The 17174-nt window shown below is 42.2% G+C and overlaps 1 protein-coding gene across 1 annotated transcript; it reads left to right on the forward strand.

The window, feature by feature from the left end:
• Positions 1-1833: 1833 nt before the first annotated feature.
• Positions 1834-17172, forward strand: LOC122329167 (WAP four-disulfide core domain protein 3-like; the record flags this gene model as incomplete). Its single annotated transcript, XM_043225367.1, has 5 exons — positions 1834-2013; positions 2167-2298; positions 2496-2636; positions 3167-3352; positions 17093-17172. Coding segments are annotated over exons 1-5 (633 nt in total), but the record flags the coding sequence as incomplete, so codon positions are not given.
• Positions 17173-17174: the final 2 nt, after the last annotated feature.

Raw genomic sequence — 17174 nt, forward strand, 5'->3', positions numbered from 1 at the left:
GAATACATGGGTAGTGATAACACTATCCACCTAAATAAATAGTTTTTAATTGCTGATGTCCACAGCCATGCATTTTACTGTTTATGTAATTATTTTTAGTTATCGTAAGTGGCCATAAAGTACTGTTTTCACTCTTCAGTTAATTCAGTTTTGCTCTGTTTAACTGTGGTAGGGTTGAACACGCGCCATGTTTTCATGGGGATACTGGTAAAATAGCTAAAGGTTTAGGTTTTTAAAGGTTTAGGTAAAGGTTTTTCTGTAGACGTGTGCATCAAAATTTAAAAGACCTTGAGACGGATTGGCCCAGAGAGGCGAGGAGTTGCTCTTCAGGAGCTGGTGAACAAGGGCCAGGGCAAAGAATCTTCTGTTTCATTGTCTTTCTGTTCCTCCTTGGGTCTATGGTACCCAATATCTCAGAAAAAGAGCAATTTCCTCATCTTCCGGGGCTTCGGGGTCTGTGGTGTGACAGTGTGCGACACATTGCTTGCTCACTCTCTCTTACAGCGGCCCACATTGCCAGTGACCAAGAGATGATGGTTATGGGACGCCACGCTTCAAGGTATCCGGACAGCCTGTTGAAGTGTAGCCTCACCACGCTGCCTTCTCCAACTGATCTCCAACTTATGTTGTTAATCGCTGAAAGTATTATCCTGATTACTTTTCCTCTGTCAGTGAAGACTTGAAGAGTCATTAGAATACAACTAACCAGAAACACTGCAGGACGCAATCTGTGACGAATGTAGCCAATTAGCTTTTGAGTATATATTGGTGTATTTTATAGTACTGTTGTCAGTCACAGCAAGTTAGAGAAACTGCATAAAACGCATAGGAATTATCATGAGATCAAGTTGAATATACAGCACTCAGACAGAACAAGAAGGTTGAGTATGAGCAAAATAAAAGCAGTGTGGCTGCGCTGTCTTTGAAAGAGGTTTTCTTTATATATATATTTAGTCTGTAATTTTAAATGACAGCTGTCATATTTATTTATTATTATCTCTCTCTCTCTCTCTCTCTCTCTCTCTCTCTCTCTCTATCTCATTTCTTTGTGTAGCAAAATGTTAAACGAATGTAATATTTTGAGGATAGGAGTAAAATACCTAATAGGCTATATGTACAATTCAACTTTTTTGTATCTCTGCTTCACTTTTTAACTTAAACGAATTGACTCAACGAATAAAAATAAGAAATACAATGTTTACGTTTACATTTTTACAATTTCTCGTGACATTTTATTTTCCTACGTTGTTGGTATCGAAATGTTAATCGATTTTTTTATTTTTGAATATTTTGCTGTAAAATGTAAGACTTTTGACAAAATAAATTAAATAACAAATACAATTTTGTTAAGGCTGCACTTTTATTTGTCATCTATTTTTCTTTTAGTAGCATTAGTTTAACTGTGAGATTCGGGAAACCTAAATTTAGCCAGAAAGAGAGGAAAATATGCAGTTATATTACAGACCAGGGCTTTTGCTGGGATTTTGTGTGTTTGTGTGTTTTGTTCATATTTACGTTAAAACAAAAGCAGAACTGAAGTTATATCATGTTTATTAGCAGCACAGCACATGAGGGAGAATAACGCGATATCTGCCTTTGATCTCGTATCTTTTCCTAACTGTCCTGATTTCAGGCGCATCTCAAACAAGCCTGAAATGAAGTTTGTAAAGGTTTGTGACTGATTACACACATCACAGTAGTCCTCTCATCCAGCCCCAGTCAAACACACCTGAACAAGATCTTCCAGATTACTAGAAAGCCAGAAGCAGGTGAGTTTAATCAGGGTTGTAGTTAAGTGGATCGCCTCGCATCTTTAAAACCCCCCTTTGACAGAGGTTTTTTTTTGTCGCTAAAGCACATCTAACCTAACGCTACTTTAGCGCTTTTGTCCACAGAGTTCACGGTGATCACAGGTCAGGATGAGCGCGCGAGCGTACTGCTCGCTCATTGCTGTTTTATTGTGTCTCTGCAGATGTTTGAGCATAACGGATGCTACTCGAGGACGCTCCAAAGGTGAGAAGCTATTAAACAGCCTGAAGAAATGACTCCTAATCTTTGAAACTAATTTACACATTTTAAGGGTGCTTTCTGAGCAGATGAATGTAAACCTGTTTAATGTAACCCGCACTCCATGACCTCCTCTAATAATCTTCCTGAATCTTCTAGTGACTGGTTTCTGTCCGGCGAGGCTCACGGTTGTACCGTCCCGTCAAGGATGTTCATCTGACAGAGACTGCTCCAGAAAACACATATGCTGTCGTTTTGATCGTGGCCCTGTGTGCGTGCCGCCTGTTTCCAGTGAGTTTTAGTTAATAGTGGAAGTGTATAAAGCTTAGATTAAAAGCACATTTCACAATTACACTTTACTTAACACTCTGAATGAAGTTTAAGGAACAACTGAAATGGTACGCAAAACACATGTTGTTGTTGTAGGACTGCTTTAATTTTATGTAACTGGAGATGTTCAGTTTTCAGTGATACTTTTTGTGTAACAGCAAAACCAGGAGAGTGTCCACCTGCCAAAATGTGTGGAAGAAAATCATGTACCAGTTCTTGTGGAAGTGACTCTTGCTGTCCAGGCAACGAGAAGTGCTGCAGCAATGGATGTGGACATCACTGTACAGATCCATATATAGGTGTTCCACTTATAGATTTTGTTTTTTAAATTCATCACTTAACACCATTTTAAACCTGGGGTGGCTTTACAAAATGTAAATAAGACTTTGAATATAAGGGTGTATTCACACCAGAAAATCCGCTAGTTCACCTGCATTGGTCTAGACCAGATTTACAAGCTTTCATACATCTAATTTTGTATGGCAAATGTAGCAAACTCAAACTACGGGAACCTGTTAACTCAGACACAGTGCTTTCTGCAGTTGGGTCAGATTATACTCACACCTTGTGAATACTGTGCCAGAGATTGTTTGGAACCAAACCTCTTCAGCTGGGTCTCTGTTCAATTGTTTTTGCGCACCAGAGTGTGACTGCTGTATTTACACCTGCCCAAAAAAGGTCCACACCAAAGGGGGCAAAGGTACTTTAGTTTTTCAAATCAAACCAAACAAGACCAGTGTGAATGCACCCCAATTCGCTCTGTAGGTATAATTGCTGTTCATTGAAGACCATATACACAGACTAAAGCAGACTATCTGTTTCTATGCAGTGAAACCGGGTCAATGTCCCAGACCAACGAGGAGTCGAGTGTGTGATGAACGCTGTTTCCATGATGGTCAGTGTCCTGCCAGACAGAAGTGTTGCCCAACCACCTGTGGCCGTTCATGCAGTAAAGCATTTGGCCAGGGACGTGGGGGAGACCAAGGTGACGGACAGGGACGTGGGGGAGACCAAGGTGACGGACAGGGTGGTGGTGGTTGGGGACGTTGGGGAAACCAAGGTGGCGGCCAGGGAGGGGGCCAGGGACGTTGGGGGGTGGGGCCAGGGTCAGGGTCAAGGTGGGGGGGCCAGGGTCAAGGTGGGGGGCCAGGGTCAGGAGGCCAAGGCCAAGGAGGCCAGGGCGGCCAGGGCCAAGGCCAAGGAGGCCAGGGGCGGCCAGGGCCAGGAGGCCAAGGAGGCCAGGGAGGCCAGGGCCAGGCCAAGGCCAAGGCCAAGGAGGCCAAGCGAGGCCAGGGGCGGCCAAGGAGGCCAGGGCGGCCAGGCCAAGGAGGCCAGGGCGGCCAGGGCGGCCAAGGAGGCCAGGCGGGCCAGGGCCAGGGAGGCCAGGGCGGCCAGGGCGGCCAGGCCAAGGGGCCAGGCCAGGCGGCCAGGGCCAAGGAGGCCAGGCGGCCAGGGCCAGGAGGCCAGGGCGGCCAGGGCCAGGCGGCCAGGCCAGGAGGCCAGGCGGCCAGGGCCAAGGCCAGGCCAGGGCCAGGCGGCCAGGCCAGGGGCCAGGCGGCCAGGGCAGGCCAGGGCGGCAGGGCCAAGGCCAGGCCAGGGCCCAGGCGGCCAGGCCAAGGAGGCCAGGCGGCCAGGCCAGGGGCCAGGCGGCCAGGGCCAAGGAGGCCAGGCGGCCAGGCCAAGGCGGCCAGGGCCAGGAGGCCAGGGCCAAGGAGGCCAGGGCCAAGGAGGCCAGGGCCAAGGAGGCCAGGGTGGCAGCCAGGGCCAGGGGGGTGGACAGGGTGGCAGCCGGGGAGGTAAATAAGTCTTTTATTGTTCTGAGGTTAGGGAAGTTGTGAAATGTGTCCAGGTATTTGGTCCAGCTTGTGATTCTGGGCATTTTTTGCAATGCACTGGAGATCTTTTCATGTGGAAATCTATTCCCATTTCCTCCATTCTGTAAACCCACCCCTTCATTCAAATAAAGATGATTGCTTTTGATTTGTTTTGTATTGGACTTTTTTTTTTTTTTTTTTGGCGGGTTCCCTACGTTCACTTTTTAGAGAGCTAAATTGTGTCTGTATAAACGCAGCAGAACTCAAGCTAATTAAAATAGACCAGCAGATTAATCTTTGACAGCCTTTCCCACAAGAGGTCAGTGTTATGTTAGTCCTGTGTTTTGGTGGCCGTTTTAAAAACTATTAACGGTGACCGTGCTCTCCTCATTTATAAAAGAATACACACAGAATATAACTACTGCCGTCATGTTTTAAAAAAAGTGCTCATGAGCCAACCAAAAAGACATTTCTTCGTATAAAACTGCAACGGAAGCAGCAGAACATCAATGTTTGTGGCTTGTTAACTGAAACAATGCTTTTTGTGCAGCGCTACTTTTTTTGAGGAAACCTCCATTGCTCAAGTGATATGTACTTTAAATTATACTTAAACGTAACGATGCGGTGTCTGTTATTGGTGTAATTATAAGAAATAAACATGTTTGCATTGAAATAGAAATGGATATTTAATATGGATGATTAATTGAATATGGAATTCAATAGGTTATAGCAAGCACGTGTGTTTTGTTCATATTTATGGTAATACAAAAGCAGAACTGAAGTGATATCACGTTTATTAGCAACACAGCACATGAGTGAGAATAACGCGATATCTGCCTTTGATCTCATCTTTTCCTAACTGTCCTGATTTCAGGCGCATCTCAAACAAGCCTGAAATGAAGTTTGTAAAGGTTTGTGACTGATTACACACATCACAGTAGTCCTCTCATCCAGCCCCAGTCAAACACACCTGAACAAGATCTTATGCCTAAAAAAGTTACTTTGAAAAAACTTTCAAGCAATGGTTTAGTGAAACATTTCTCTTACGTATGCAAAGTTAGTTAAAGCGTCTGTTCAAACACATTTGTGAAGTTTAGACTTACATGATGTGAAAGTCCATAACGGCTCATGTGTTTCAGTCTTATTTTTTGTGTGAAACCCAATGATTGTAATCTTGCTAATCCATCAATCTTGGTTTTCCGTTTCAGATCCTACACATTTTCAAAGAAGTGTGAATACACATATTCTGTCCCATTATGAGTCATGATAAAACTGTTTTCAAGAATGGATGCTGAGAAATGATTTATTGCTATGTTTTACCGGAATTCCGGGCAATTTGTTATATTTTGGGAAAATAATGACTGCTAAAAAAAATTATAAATAAATAAAAAACATGAACCTATTTTGTACAGTTTCAGTTACATCAACTTTATTCAACAAATAAAACAAAATAAATACTTGCATTTAGTTGCCAATAAGCAAGGAGAAGATTTATAAGTTGCAAATCTATATATTTATTGTAAAGAGTCCAAGAACAGGCAGAAGGTGAAAATCAGCAAACACAAAAAAGAATGAAGTCCAGAGGGCAAGGTAAAAGAACTCAAGAGCAGTTTAACAGGAAAACTCCATGATATTGATAGTGACAAATACAGCTTAGGCAGGACCCAAGGATAAAAATGGAAGCAGCTGTAACCAATAATCTGGCATGAGACAGAGAGATGTAGTCTGGGAAATGAAGTTCATAAAAGAATAAACGTGAATGGAGAAGAGTGCCCTCTAGTGGCTAAAGCGGACACATCAGCCCGACGCCATTACATTTACATTCAAACGCGGGATTTTTAAAAATGCCATAGCATGGAAGTTGAGCCATTGGGGAACATCTGTTTCAGATATAAATCTAACAAAAGTAAAAATTGCATGTGTGTGGATCGAAAATCTATTCGTAAAATAAAATTTTACTTAAAAATATTTTTTATACATTTTTATTCGCATTTATTCATTTATTTTAAAATTGCATACAATATTAGGAATATGGTTAAGATGTTGCTAGAGTTGAGTAATAACATTAGTAACTGTATATAAAAACAATAGTAGTCTATGTAATGTGTTTGAATATGTGTGTTGCCTTAAGTTGCCCTTATTTGGTCTTCCTGTTCAACCTTTTTGTGTGCAAAGTAAATTTAATTGAACAATTCTTCTCCTCCAAATCTCCTCCTGCACTACAATGCGTGAATGTAAACAAGGCACAGCAGATGTGTGTTTTTTCCCCAAACTCCAAAGTGTTTTTAACTCCCAAATTTTCTGTAGACGTGTGCATCAAAATTTAAAATGAGCCCATGGAAAAACTTAGATGCCACGAGTCACTAAAAAAAAATTTTGAGTTGGGAACTCTACACTTTTGCAGAGTTTATGGGTTTCGAACAACACGAGGGTGAGAAATTAACAACAGAATTTTCATTTTTGGCTAAACTATTCCTTTAAGAATTGCTAGGCTAATTTATTTTTTAATGTTTGGTTTTCTAATATATTTTGTTTACTACTATTTCATTCGGCGTAATGGTGCAACCATTTAGACAGTAAACTAACATTTAAGTTAAAATAATTTTGAAACTCTTACAAAATTGCTGACTATTTAAACTTAAAATAAGACATTTGGCCTGCGAAACACCTATAATTTAGCAGTATCGATATGTGATAAAACCAGCAACTATACCATGTGTGAATTATAACTCGCAAAGACCTGGGTCAATAATCTCCATGGTACTTAATTAATTACAACAAAAAAAAAATAGAATATTTTAAGGCCTGGGTCCGCGCAGTCATTGCTACAGCACAGATTGCAACTTCAATGATACAGAATAGAAGACTAGACCTTGAGACGGATTGGCCCAGAGAGGCGAGGAGTTGCTCTTCAGGAGCTGGTGAACAAGGGCCAGGGCAGAGAATCTTCTGTTTCATTGTCTTTCTGTTCCTCCTTGGGTCTATGGTACCCAATATCTCAGAAAAAGAGCAATTTCCTCATCTTCCGGGGCTTCGGGGTCTGTGGTGTGACAGTGTGCGACACATTGCTTGCTCACTCTCTCTTACAGCGGCCCACATTGCCAGTGACCAAGAGATGATGGTTATGGGACGCCACGCTTCAAGGTATCCGGACAGCCTGTTGAAGTGTAGCCTCACCACGCTGCCTTCTCCAACTGTTCTCCAACTTATGTTGTTAATCGCTGAAAGTATTATCCTGATTACTTTTCCTCTGTCAGTGAAGACTTGAAGAGTCATTAGAATACAACTAACCAGAAACACTGCAGGACGCAATCTGTGACGAATGTAGCCAATTAGCTTTCGAGTATATATTGGTGTATTTTATAGTACTGTTGTCAGTCACAGCAAGTTAGAGAAACTGCATAAAACGCATAGGAATTATCATGAGATCAAGTTGAATATACAGCACTCAGACAGAACAAGAAGGTTGAGTATGAGCAAAATAAAAGCAGTGTGGCTGCGCTGTCTTTGAAAGAGGTTTTCTTTATATATATATTTAGTCTGTAATTTTAAATGACAGCTGTCATATTTATTTATTATTATCTCTCTCTCTCTCTCTCTCTCTCTCTCTCTCTCTCTATCTCATTTTTCTTTGTGTAGCAAAATGTTAAACGAATGTAATATTTTGAGGATAGGAGTAAAATACCTAATAGGCTATATGTACAATTCAATTTTTTTGTATCTCTGCTTCACTTTTTAACTTAAACGAATTGACTCAACGAATAAAAATAAGAAATACAATGTTTACGTTTACATTTTTTACAATTTCTCGGTGACATTTTATTTTCCTACGTTGTTGGTATCGAAATGTTAATCGATTTTTTTATTTTTGAATATTTTGCTGTAAAATGTAAGACTTTTGACAAAATAAATTAAATAACAAATACAATTTTGTTAAGGCTGCACTTTTATTTGTCATCTATTTTTCTTTTAGTAGCATTAGTTTAACTGTGAGATTCGGGAAACCTAAATTTAGCCAGAAAGAGAGGAAAATATGCAGTTATATTACAGACCAGGGCTTTTGCTGGGATTTTGTGTGTTTGTGTGTTTTGTTCATATTTACGTTAAAACAAAAGCAGAACTGAAGTTATATCATGTTTATTAGCAGCACAGCACATGAGGGAGAATAACGCAATATCTGCCTTTGATCTCGTATCTTTTCCTAACTGTCCTGATTTCAGGCGCATCTCAAACAAGCCTGAAATGAAGTTTGTAAAGGTTTGTGAATGATTACACACATCACAGTAGTAGTCCTCTCATCCAGCCCCAGTCAAACACACCTGAACAAGATCTTCCAGATTACTAGAAAGCCAGAAGCAGGTGAGTTTAATCAGGGTTGTAGTTAAGTGGATCGCCTCGCATCTTTAAAACCCCTTTGACAGAGGTTTTTTTTGTCGCTAAAGCACATCTAACCTAACGCTACTTTAGCGCTTTTTGTCCACAGAGTTCACGGTGATCACAGGTCAGGATGAGCGCGGCGTACTGCTCGCTCATTGCAGTTTTATTGTGTCTCTGCAGATGTTTGAGCATAACCGATGCTACTCGAGGACGCTCAAAGGTGAGAAAGCTATTAAACAGCCTGAAGAAATGACTCCTAATCTTTGAAACTAATTTACACATTTTAAGGGTGCTTTTGAGCAGATGAATGTAAACCTGTTTAATGTAACCCGCACTCCATGACCTCCTCTAATAATCTTCCTGAATCTTCTAGTGACTGGTTTCTGTCCGGCGAGGCTCACGGTTGTACCGTCCCGTCAAGGATGTTCTTCTGACAGAGACTGCTCCAGAAAACACATATGCTGTCGTTTTGATCGTGGACCTGTGTGTGTGCCGCCTGTTTCCAGTGAGTTTTAGTTAATAGTGGAAGTGTATAAAGCTTAGATTAAAAGCACATTTCACAATTACACTTTACTTAACACTCTGAATGAAGTTTAAGGAACAACTGAAATGGTACGCAAAACAATTGTTGTTGTTGTTGTTGTAGGACTGCTTTAATTTTATGTAACTGGAGATGTTCAGTTTTCAGTGATACTTTTTGTGTAACAGCAAAACCAGGAGAGTGTCCACCTGCCAAAATGTGTGGAAGAAAATCATGTACCAGTTCTTGTGGAAGTGACTCTTGCTGTCCAGGCAACGAGAAGTGCTGCAGCAATGGATGTGGACATCACTGTACAGATCCATATATAGGTGTTCCACTTATAGATTTAGTTTTTTAAATTCATCACTTAACACCATTTTAAACCTGGGGTGGCTTTACAAAATGTAAGGTGAAAAAGACTTTGAATATAAGGGTGTATTCACACCAGAAAATCCGCTAGTTCACCTGCATTGGTCTAGACCCGATTTACAAGCTTTCATACATCTAATTTTGTATGGCAAATGTAGCAAACTCAAACTACGGAACCTGTTAACTCAGACACAGTGCTTTCTGCAGTTGGGTCAGATTATACTCACACCTTGTGAATACTGTGCCAGAGATTGTTTGGAACCAAACCTCTTCAGCTGGGTCTCTGTTCAATTGTTTTTGCGCACCAGAGTGTGACTGCTGTATTTACAAATGCTGTATTTGCCCAAAAGGTCCACACCAAAGGGGGCAAAGGTACTTTAGTTTTTCAAATCAAACCAAACAAGACCAGTGTGAATGCACCCCAATTCGCTCTGTAGGTATAATTGCTGTTCATTGAAGACCATATACACAGACTAAAGCAGACTATCTGTTTCTATGCAGTGAAACCGGGTCAATGTCCCAGACCAACGAGGAGTCGAGTGTGTGATGAACGCTGTTTCCATGATGGTCAGTGTCCTGCCAGACAGAAGTGTTGCCCAACCACCTGTGGCCGTTCATGCAGTAAAGCATTTGGCCAGGGACGTGGGGGAGACCAAGGTGACGGACAGGGACGTGGGGAGACCAGGGTGGTGGTTGGGGACGTGGGGGAGACCAAGGTGACGGACAGGGTGGTGGTGGTTGGGGACGTTGGGGAAACCAAGGTGGCGGCCAGGGAGGGGGCCAGGGTCAAGGTGGGGGCCAGGGTCAAGGTGGGGGCCAGGGTCAGGGAGGCCAAGGCCAAGGAGGCCAGGGCGGCCAGGGCCAAGGCCAAGGAGGCCAGGGCGGCCAGGGCCAAGGCCAAGGAGGCCAGGGCGGCCAGGGCCAAGGCCAAGGAGGCCAGGGCGGCCAGGGCCAAGGCCAAGGAGGCCAGGGCGGCCAGGGCCAAGGCCAAGGAGGCCAGGGCGGCCAGGGCCAGGGCCAGGAGGCCAGGGGAGGCCAGGCGGCCAAGGAGGGCAGGAGGCCAGGGCGGCCAAGGAGGCCAGGGCGGCCAGGGCCAAGGAGGCCAGGGCGCCCAGGGCGGCCAAGGAGGCCAGGGCGGCCAGGGCCAAGGAGGCCAGGGCGGCCAGGGCCAAGGAGGCCAGGGCGGCCAGGGAGGCCAGGGCCAAGGAGGCCAGGGCGGCCAGGCCAAGGAGGCCAGGCGGCCAGGGCCAAGGAGGCCAGGGCGGCCAGGGCCAGGCGGCCAGGCCAGGCGGCCAGGGCCAAGGAGGCCAGGCCAAGGCGGCCAGGCCAAGCGCCAGGGCCAGGCGCCAGGGCCAAGGAGGCCAGGGCCAAGGAGGCCAGGGCCAGGCGGCCAGGCCAAGGAGGCCAGGCGGCCAGGGCCAAGGAGGCCAGGGGCCAGGGGCGGCCAGGGCCAGGGCGGCCAGGGCCAGGGCGGCCAGGCCAGGCGGCCAGGGCCAAGGCGGCCAGGGGCCAAGGCGGCCAGGGCCAAGGCGGCCAGGGCCAAGGCGGCCAGGGCCAAGGAGGCCAGGGCCAAGGAGGCCAGGGCCAAGGAGGCCAGGGCCAAGGAGGCCAGGGCCAAGGAGGCCAGGGTGGCAGCCAGGGCCAGGGGGGTGGACAGGGTGGCAGCCGGGAGGTAAATAAGTCTTTTATTGTTCTGAGGTTAGGGAAGTTGTGAAATGTGTCCAGGTATTTGGTCCAGCTTGTGATTCTGGGCATTTTTTGCAATGCACTGGAGATCTTTTCATGTGGAAATCTATTCCCATTTCCTCATTCTGTAAACCCACCCCTTCATTCAAATAAAGATGATTGCTTGATTTGTTTTGTATTGGACTTTTTATTTTTTTGGGGCGGGTTCCCTACGCTCACTTTTTAGAGAGCTAAATTGTGTCTGTATAAACGCAGCAGAACTCAAGCTAATTAAAATAGACCAGCAGATTAATCTTTGACAGCCTTTCCCACAAGAGGTCAGTGTTATGTTAGTCCTGTGTTTTGGTGGCCGTTTTAAAAACTATTAACGGTGACCGTGCTCTCCTCATTTATAAAAGAATACACACAGAATATAACTACTGCCGTCATGTTTTAAAAAAAGTGCTCATGAGCCAACCAAAAAGACATTTCTTCGTATAAAACTGCAACGGAAGCAGCAGAACATCAATGTTTGTGGCTTGTTAACTGAAACAATGCTTTTTGTGCAGCGCTACTTTTTTTGAGGAAACCTCCATTGCTCAAGTGATATGTACTTTAAATTATACTTAAACGTAACGATGCGGTGTCTGTTATTGGTGTAATTATAAGAAATAAACATGTTTGCATTGAAATAGAAATGGATATTTAATATGGATGATTAATTGAATATGGAATTCAATAGGTTATAGCAAGCACGTGTGTTTTGTTCATATTTATGGTAATACAAAAGCAGAACTGAAGTGATATCACGTTTATTAGCAACACAGCACATGAGGGAGAATAACGCAATATCTGCCTTTGATCTCATCTTTTCCTAACTGTCCTGATTTCAGGCGCATCTCAAACAAGCCTGAAATGAAGTTTGTAAAGGTTTGTGACTGATTACACACATCACAGTAGTCCTCTCATCCAGCCCCAGTCAAACACACCTGAACAAGATCTTATGCCTAAAAAAGTTACTTTGAAAAAACTTTCAAGCAATGGTTTAGTGAAACATTTCTCTTACGTATGCAAAGTTAGTTAAAGCGTCTGTTCAAACACATTTGTGAAGTTTAGACTTACATGATGTGAAAGTCCATAACGGCTCATGTGTTTCAGTCTTATTTTTTGTGTGAAACCCAATGATTGTAATCTTGCTAATCCATCAATCTTGGTTTTCCGTTTCAGATCCTACACATTTTCAAAGAAGTGTGAATACACATATTCTGTCCCATTATGAGTCATGATAAAACTGTTTTCAAGAATGGATGCTGAGAAATGATTTATTGCTATGTTTTACCGGAATTCCGGGCAATTTGTTATATTTTGGGAAAATAATGACTGCTAAAAAAAATTATAAATAAATAAAAAACATGAACCTATTTTGTACAGTTTCAGTTACATCAACTTTATTCAACAAATAAAACTTTATAAAACAAAATAAATACTTGCATTTAGTTGCCAATAAGCAAGGAGAAGATTTATAAGTTGCAAATCTATATATTTATTGTAAAGAGTCCAAGAACAGGCAGAAGGTGAAAATCAGCAAACACAAAAAAGAATGAAGTCCAGAGGGCAAGGTAAAAGAACTCAAGAGCAGTTTAACAGGAAAACTCCATGATATTGATAGTGACAAATACAGCTTAGGCAGGACCCAAGGATAAAAATGGAAGCAGCTGTAACCAATAATCTGGCATGAGACAGAGAGATGTAGTCTGGGAAATGAAGTTCATAAAAGAATAAACGTGAATGGAGAAGAGTGCCCTCTAGTGGCTAAAGCGGACACATCAGCCCGACGCCATTACATTTACATTCAAACGCGGGATTTTTAAAATGCCATAGCATGGAAGTTGAGCCATTGGGGAACATCTGTTTCAGATATAAATCTAACAAAAGTAAAAATTGCATGTGTGTGGATCGAAAATCTATTCAGTAAAATAAAATTTTACTTAAAAATATTTTTATACATTTTTATTCGCATTTATTCATTTATTTTAAAATTGCATACAATATTAGGAATATGGTTAAGATGTTGCTAGAGTTGAGTAATAACATTAGTAACTGTATATAAAAACAATAGTAGTCTATGTAATGTGTTTGAATATGTGTGTTGCCTTTAAGTTGCCCTTATTTGGTCTTCCTGTTCAACCTTTTTGTGTGCAAAGTAAATTTAATTGAACAATTCTTCTCCTCCAAATCTCCTCCTGCACTACAATGCGTGAATGTAAACAAGGCACAGCAGATGTGTGTTTTTTCCCCAAACTCCAAAGTGTTTTTAACTCCCAAATTTTCTGTAGACGTGTGCATCAAAATTTAAAATGAGCCCATGGAAAAACTTAGATGCCACGAGTCACTAAAAAAATTTTGAGTTGGGAACTCTACACTTTTGCAGAGTTTATGGGTTTCAACAACACGAGGGTGAGAAATTAACAACAGAATTTTCATTTTTGGCTAAACTATTCCTTTAAGAATTGCTAGGCTAATTTATTTTTAATGTTTGGTTTTCTAATATATTTTGTTTACTACTATTTCATTCGGCGTAATGGTGCAACCATTTAGACAGTAAACTAACATTTAAGTTAAAATAATTTTGAAACTCTTACAAAATTGCTGACTATTTAAACTTAAAATAAGACATTTGGCCTCTGAAACACCTATAATTTAGCAGTATCGATATGTGATAAAACCAGCAACTATACCATGTGTGAATTATAACTCAAAGACCTGGGTCAATAATCTCCATGGTACTTAATTAATTACAACAAAAAAAAATAGAATATTTTAAGGCCTGGGTCCAGCGCAGTCATTGCTACAGCACAGATTGCAACTTCAATGATACAGAATAGAAGACTAGACCTTGAGACGGATTGGCCCAGAGAGGCGAGGAGTTGCTCTTCAGGAGCTGGTGAACAAGGGCCAGGGCAAAGAATCTTCTGTTTCATTGTCTTTCTGTTCCTCCTTGGGTCTATGGTACCCAATATCTCAGAAAAGAGCAATTTCCTCATCTTCCGGGCTTCGGGGTCTGTGGTGTGACAGTGTGCGACACATTGCTTGCTCACTCTCTCTTACAGCGCCCACATTGCCAGTGACCAAGAGATGATGGTTATGGGACGCCACGCTTCAAGGTATCCGGACAGCCTGTTGAAGTGTAGCCTCACCACGCTGCCTTCTCCAACTGATCTCCAACTTATGTTGTTAATCGCTGAAAGTATTATCCTGATTACTTTTCCTCTGTCAGTGAAGACTTGAAGAGTCATTAGAATACAACTAACCAGAAACACTGCAGGACGCAATCTGTGACGAATGTAGCCAATTAGCTTTCGAGTATATATTGGTGTATTTTATAGTACTGTTGTCAGTCACAGCAAGTTAGAGAAACTGCATAAAACGCATAGGAATTATCATGAGATCAAGTTGAATATACAGCACTCAGACAGAACAAGAAGGTTGAGTATGAGCAAAATAAAAGCAGTGTGGCTGCGCTGTCTTTGAAAGAGGTTTTCTTTATATATATATTTAGTCTGTAATTTTAAATGACAGCTGTCATATTTATTTATTATTCTCTCTCTCTCTCTCTCTCTCTCTCTCTCTCTCATTCATTTCTTTGTGTAGCAAAATGTTAAACGAATGTAATATTTTGAGGATAGGAGTAAAATACCTAATAGGCTATAATGTACAATTCAACTTTTTTGTATCTCTGCTTCACTTTTTAACTTAAACGAATTGACTCAACGAATAAAAATAAGAAATACAATGTTTACGTTTACATTTTTTACGATTTCTCTGTGACATTTTATTTTCCTACGTTGTTGGTATCGAAATGTTAATCGATTTTTTTATTTTTGAATATTTTGCTGTAAAATGTAAGACTTTTGACAAAATAAATTAAATAACAAATACAATTTTGTTAAGGCTGCACTTTTATTTGTCATCTATTTTTCTTTTAGTAGCATTAGTTTAACTGTGAGATTCGGGAAACCTAAATTTAGCCAGAAAGAGAGGAAAATATGCAGTTATATTACAGACCAGGGCTTTTGCTGGGATTTTGTGTGTTTGTGTGTTTTGTTCATATTTACGTTAAAACAAAAGCAGAACTGAAGTGATATCACGTTTATTAGCAGCACAGCACATGAGGGAGAATAACGCAATATCTGCCTTTGATCTCGTATCTTTTCCTAACTGTCCTGATTTCAGGCGCATCTCAAACAAGCCTGAAATGAAGTTTGTAAAGGTTTGTGACTGATTACACACATCACAGTAGTCCTCTCATCCAGCCCCAGTCAAACACACCTGAACAAGATCTTCCAGATTACTAGAAAGCCAGAAGCAGGTGAGTTTAATCAGGGTTGTAGTTAAGTGGATCGCCTCGCATCTTTAAAACCCCCCTTTGACAGAGGTTTTTTTTTTGTCGCTAAAGCACATCTAACCTAACGCTACTTTAGCGCTTTTGTCCACAGAGTTCACGGTGATCACAGGTCAGGATGAGCGCCCGAGCGTACTGCTCGCTCATTGCTGTTTTATTGTGTCTCTGCAGATGTTTGAGCATAACGGATGCTACTCGAGGACGCTCCAAAGGTGAGAAGCTATTAAACAGCCTGAAGAAATGACTCCTAATCTTTGAAACTAATTTACACATTTTAAGGGTGCTTTTTGAGCAGATGAATGTAAACCTGTTTAATGTAACCCGCACTCCATGACCTCCTCTAATAATCTTACTGAATCTTCTAGTGACTGGTTTCTGTCCGGCGAGGCTCACGGTTGTACCGTCCCGTCAAGGATGTTCTTCTGACAGAGACTGCTCCAGAAAACACATATGCTGTCGTTTTGATCGTGGCCCTGTGTGTGTGCCGCCTGTTTCCAGTGAGTTTTAGTTAATAGTGGAAGTGTATAAAGCTTAGATTAAAAGCACATTTCACAATTACACTTTACTTAACACTCTGAATGAAGTTTAAGAAACAAATTAAATGGTACGCAAAACAAATGTTGTTGTTGTTGTTGTTGTTGTAGGACTGCTTTAATTTTATGTAACTGGAGATGTTCAGTTTTCAGTGATACTTTTTGTGTAACAGCAAAACCAGGAGAGTGTCCACCTGCCAAAATGTGTGGAAGAAAATCATGTACCAGTTCTTGTGGAAGTGACTCTTGCTGTCCAGGCAACGAGAAGTGCTGCAGCAATGGATGTGGACATCACTGTACAGATCCATATATAGGTGTTCCACTTATAGATTTAGTTTTTTAAATTCATCACTTAACACCATTTTAAACCTGGGGTGGCTTTACAAAATGTAAGGTGAAAAAGACTTTGAATATAAGGGTGTATTCACACCAGAAAATCCGCTAGTTCACCTGCATTGGTCTAGACCCGATTTACAAGCTTTCATACATCTAATTTTGTATGGCAAATGTAGCAAACTCAAACTACGGGAACCTGTTAACGCCGACAGTGCTTTCTGCAGTTGGGTCAGATTATACTCACACCTTGTGAATACTGTGCCAGAGATTGTTTGGAACCAAACCTCTTCAGCTGGGTCTCTGTTCAATTGTTTTTGCGCACCAGAGTGTGACTGCTGTATTTACACCTGCCCAAAAGGTCCACACCAAAGGGGGCGAAGGTACTTTAGTTTTTCAAATCAAACCAAACAAGACCAGTGTGAATGCACCCCAATTCGCTCTGTAGGTATAATTGCTGTTCATTGAAGACCATATACACAGACTAAAGCAGACTATCTGTTTCCATGCAGTGAAACCGGGTCAATGTCCCAGACCAACGAGGAGTCGAGTGTGTGATGAACGCTGTTTCCATGATGGTCAGTGTCCTGCCAGACAGAAGTGTTGCCCAACCACCTGTGGCCGTTCATGCAGTAAAGCATTTGGCCAGGGACGTGGGGGAGACCAAGGTGACGGACAGGGTGGTGGTGGTTGGGGACGTGGGGGAGACCAAGGTGACGGACAGGGACGTGGGGAGACCAAGGTGACGGACAGGGTGGTGGTGGTTGGGGACGTGGGGGAGACCAAGGTGACGGACAGGGACGTGGGGAGACCAAGGTGACGGA

This window comes from Puntigrus tetrazona, chromosome 23 (assembly GCF_018831695.1).
Source record: "Puntigrus tetrazona isolate hp1 chromosome 23, ASM1883169v1, whole genome shotgun sequence".
Lineage (NCBI taxonomy): Eukaryota > Metazoa > Chordata > Actinopteri > Cypriniformes > Cyprinidae > Puntigrus > Puntigrus tetrazona.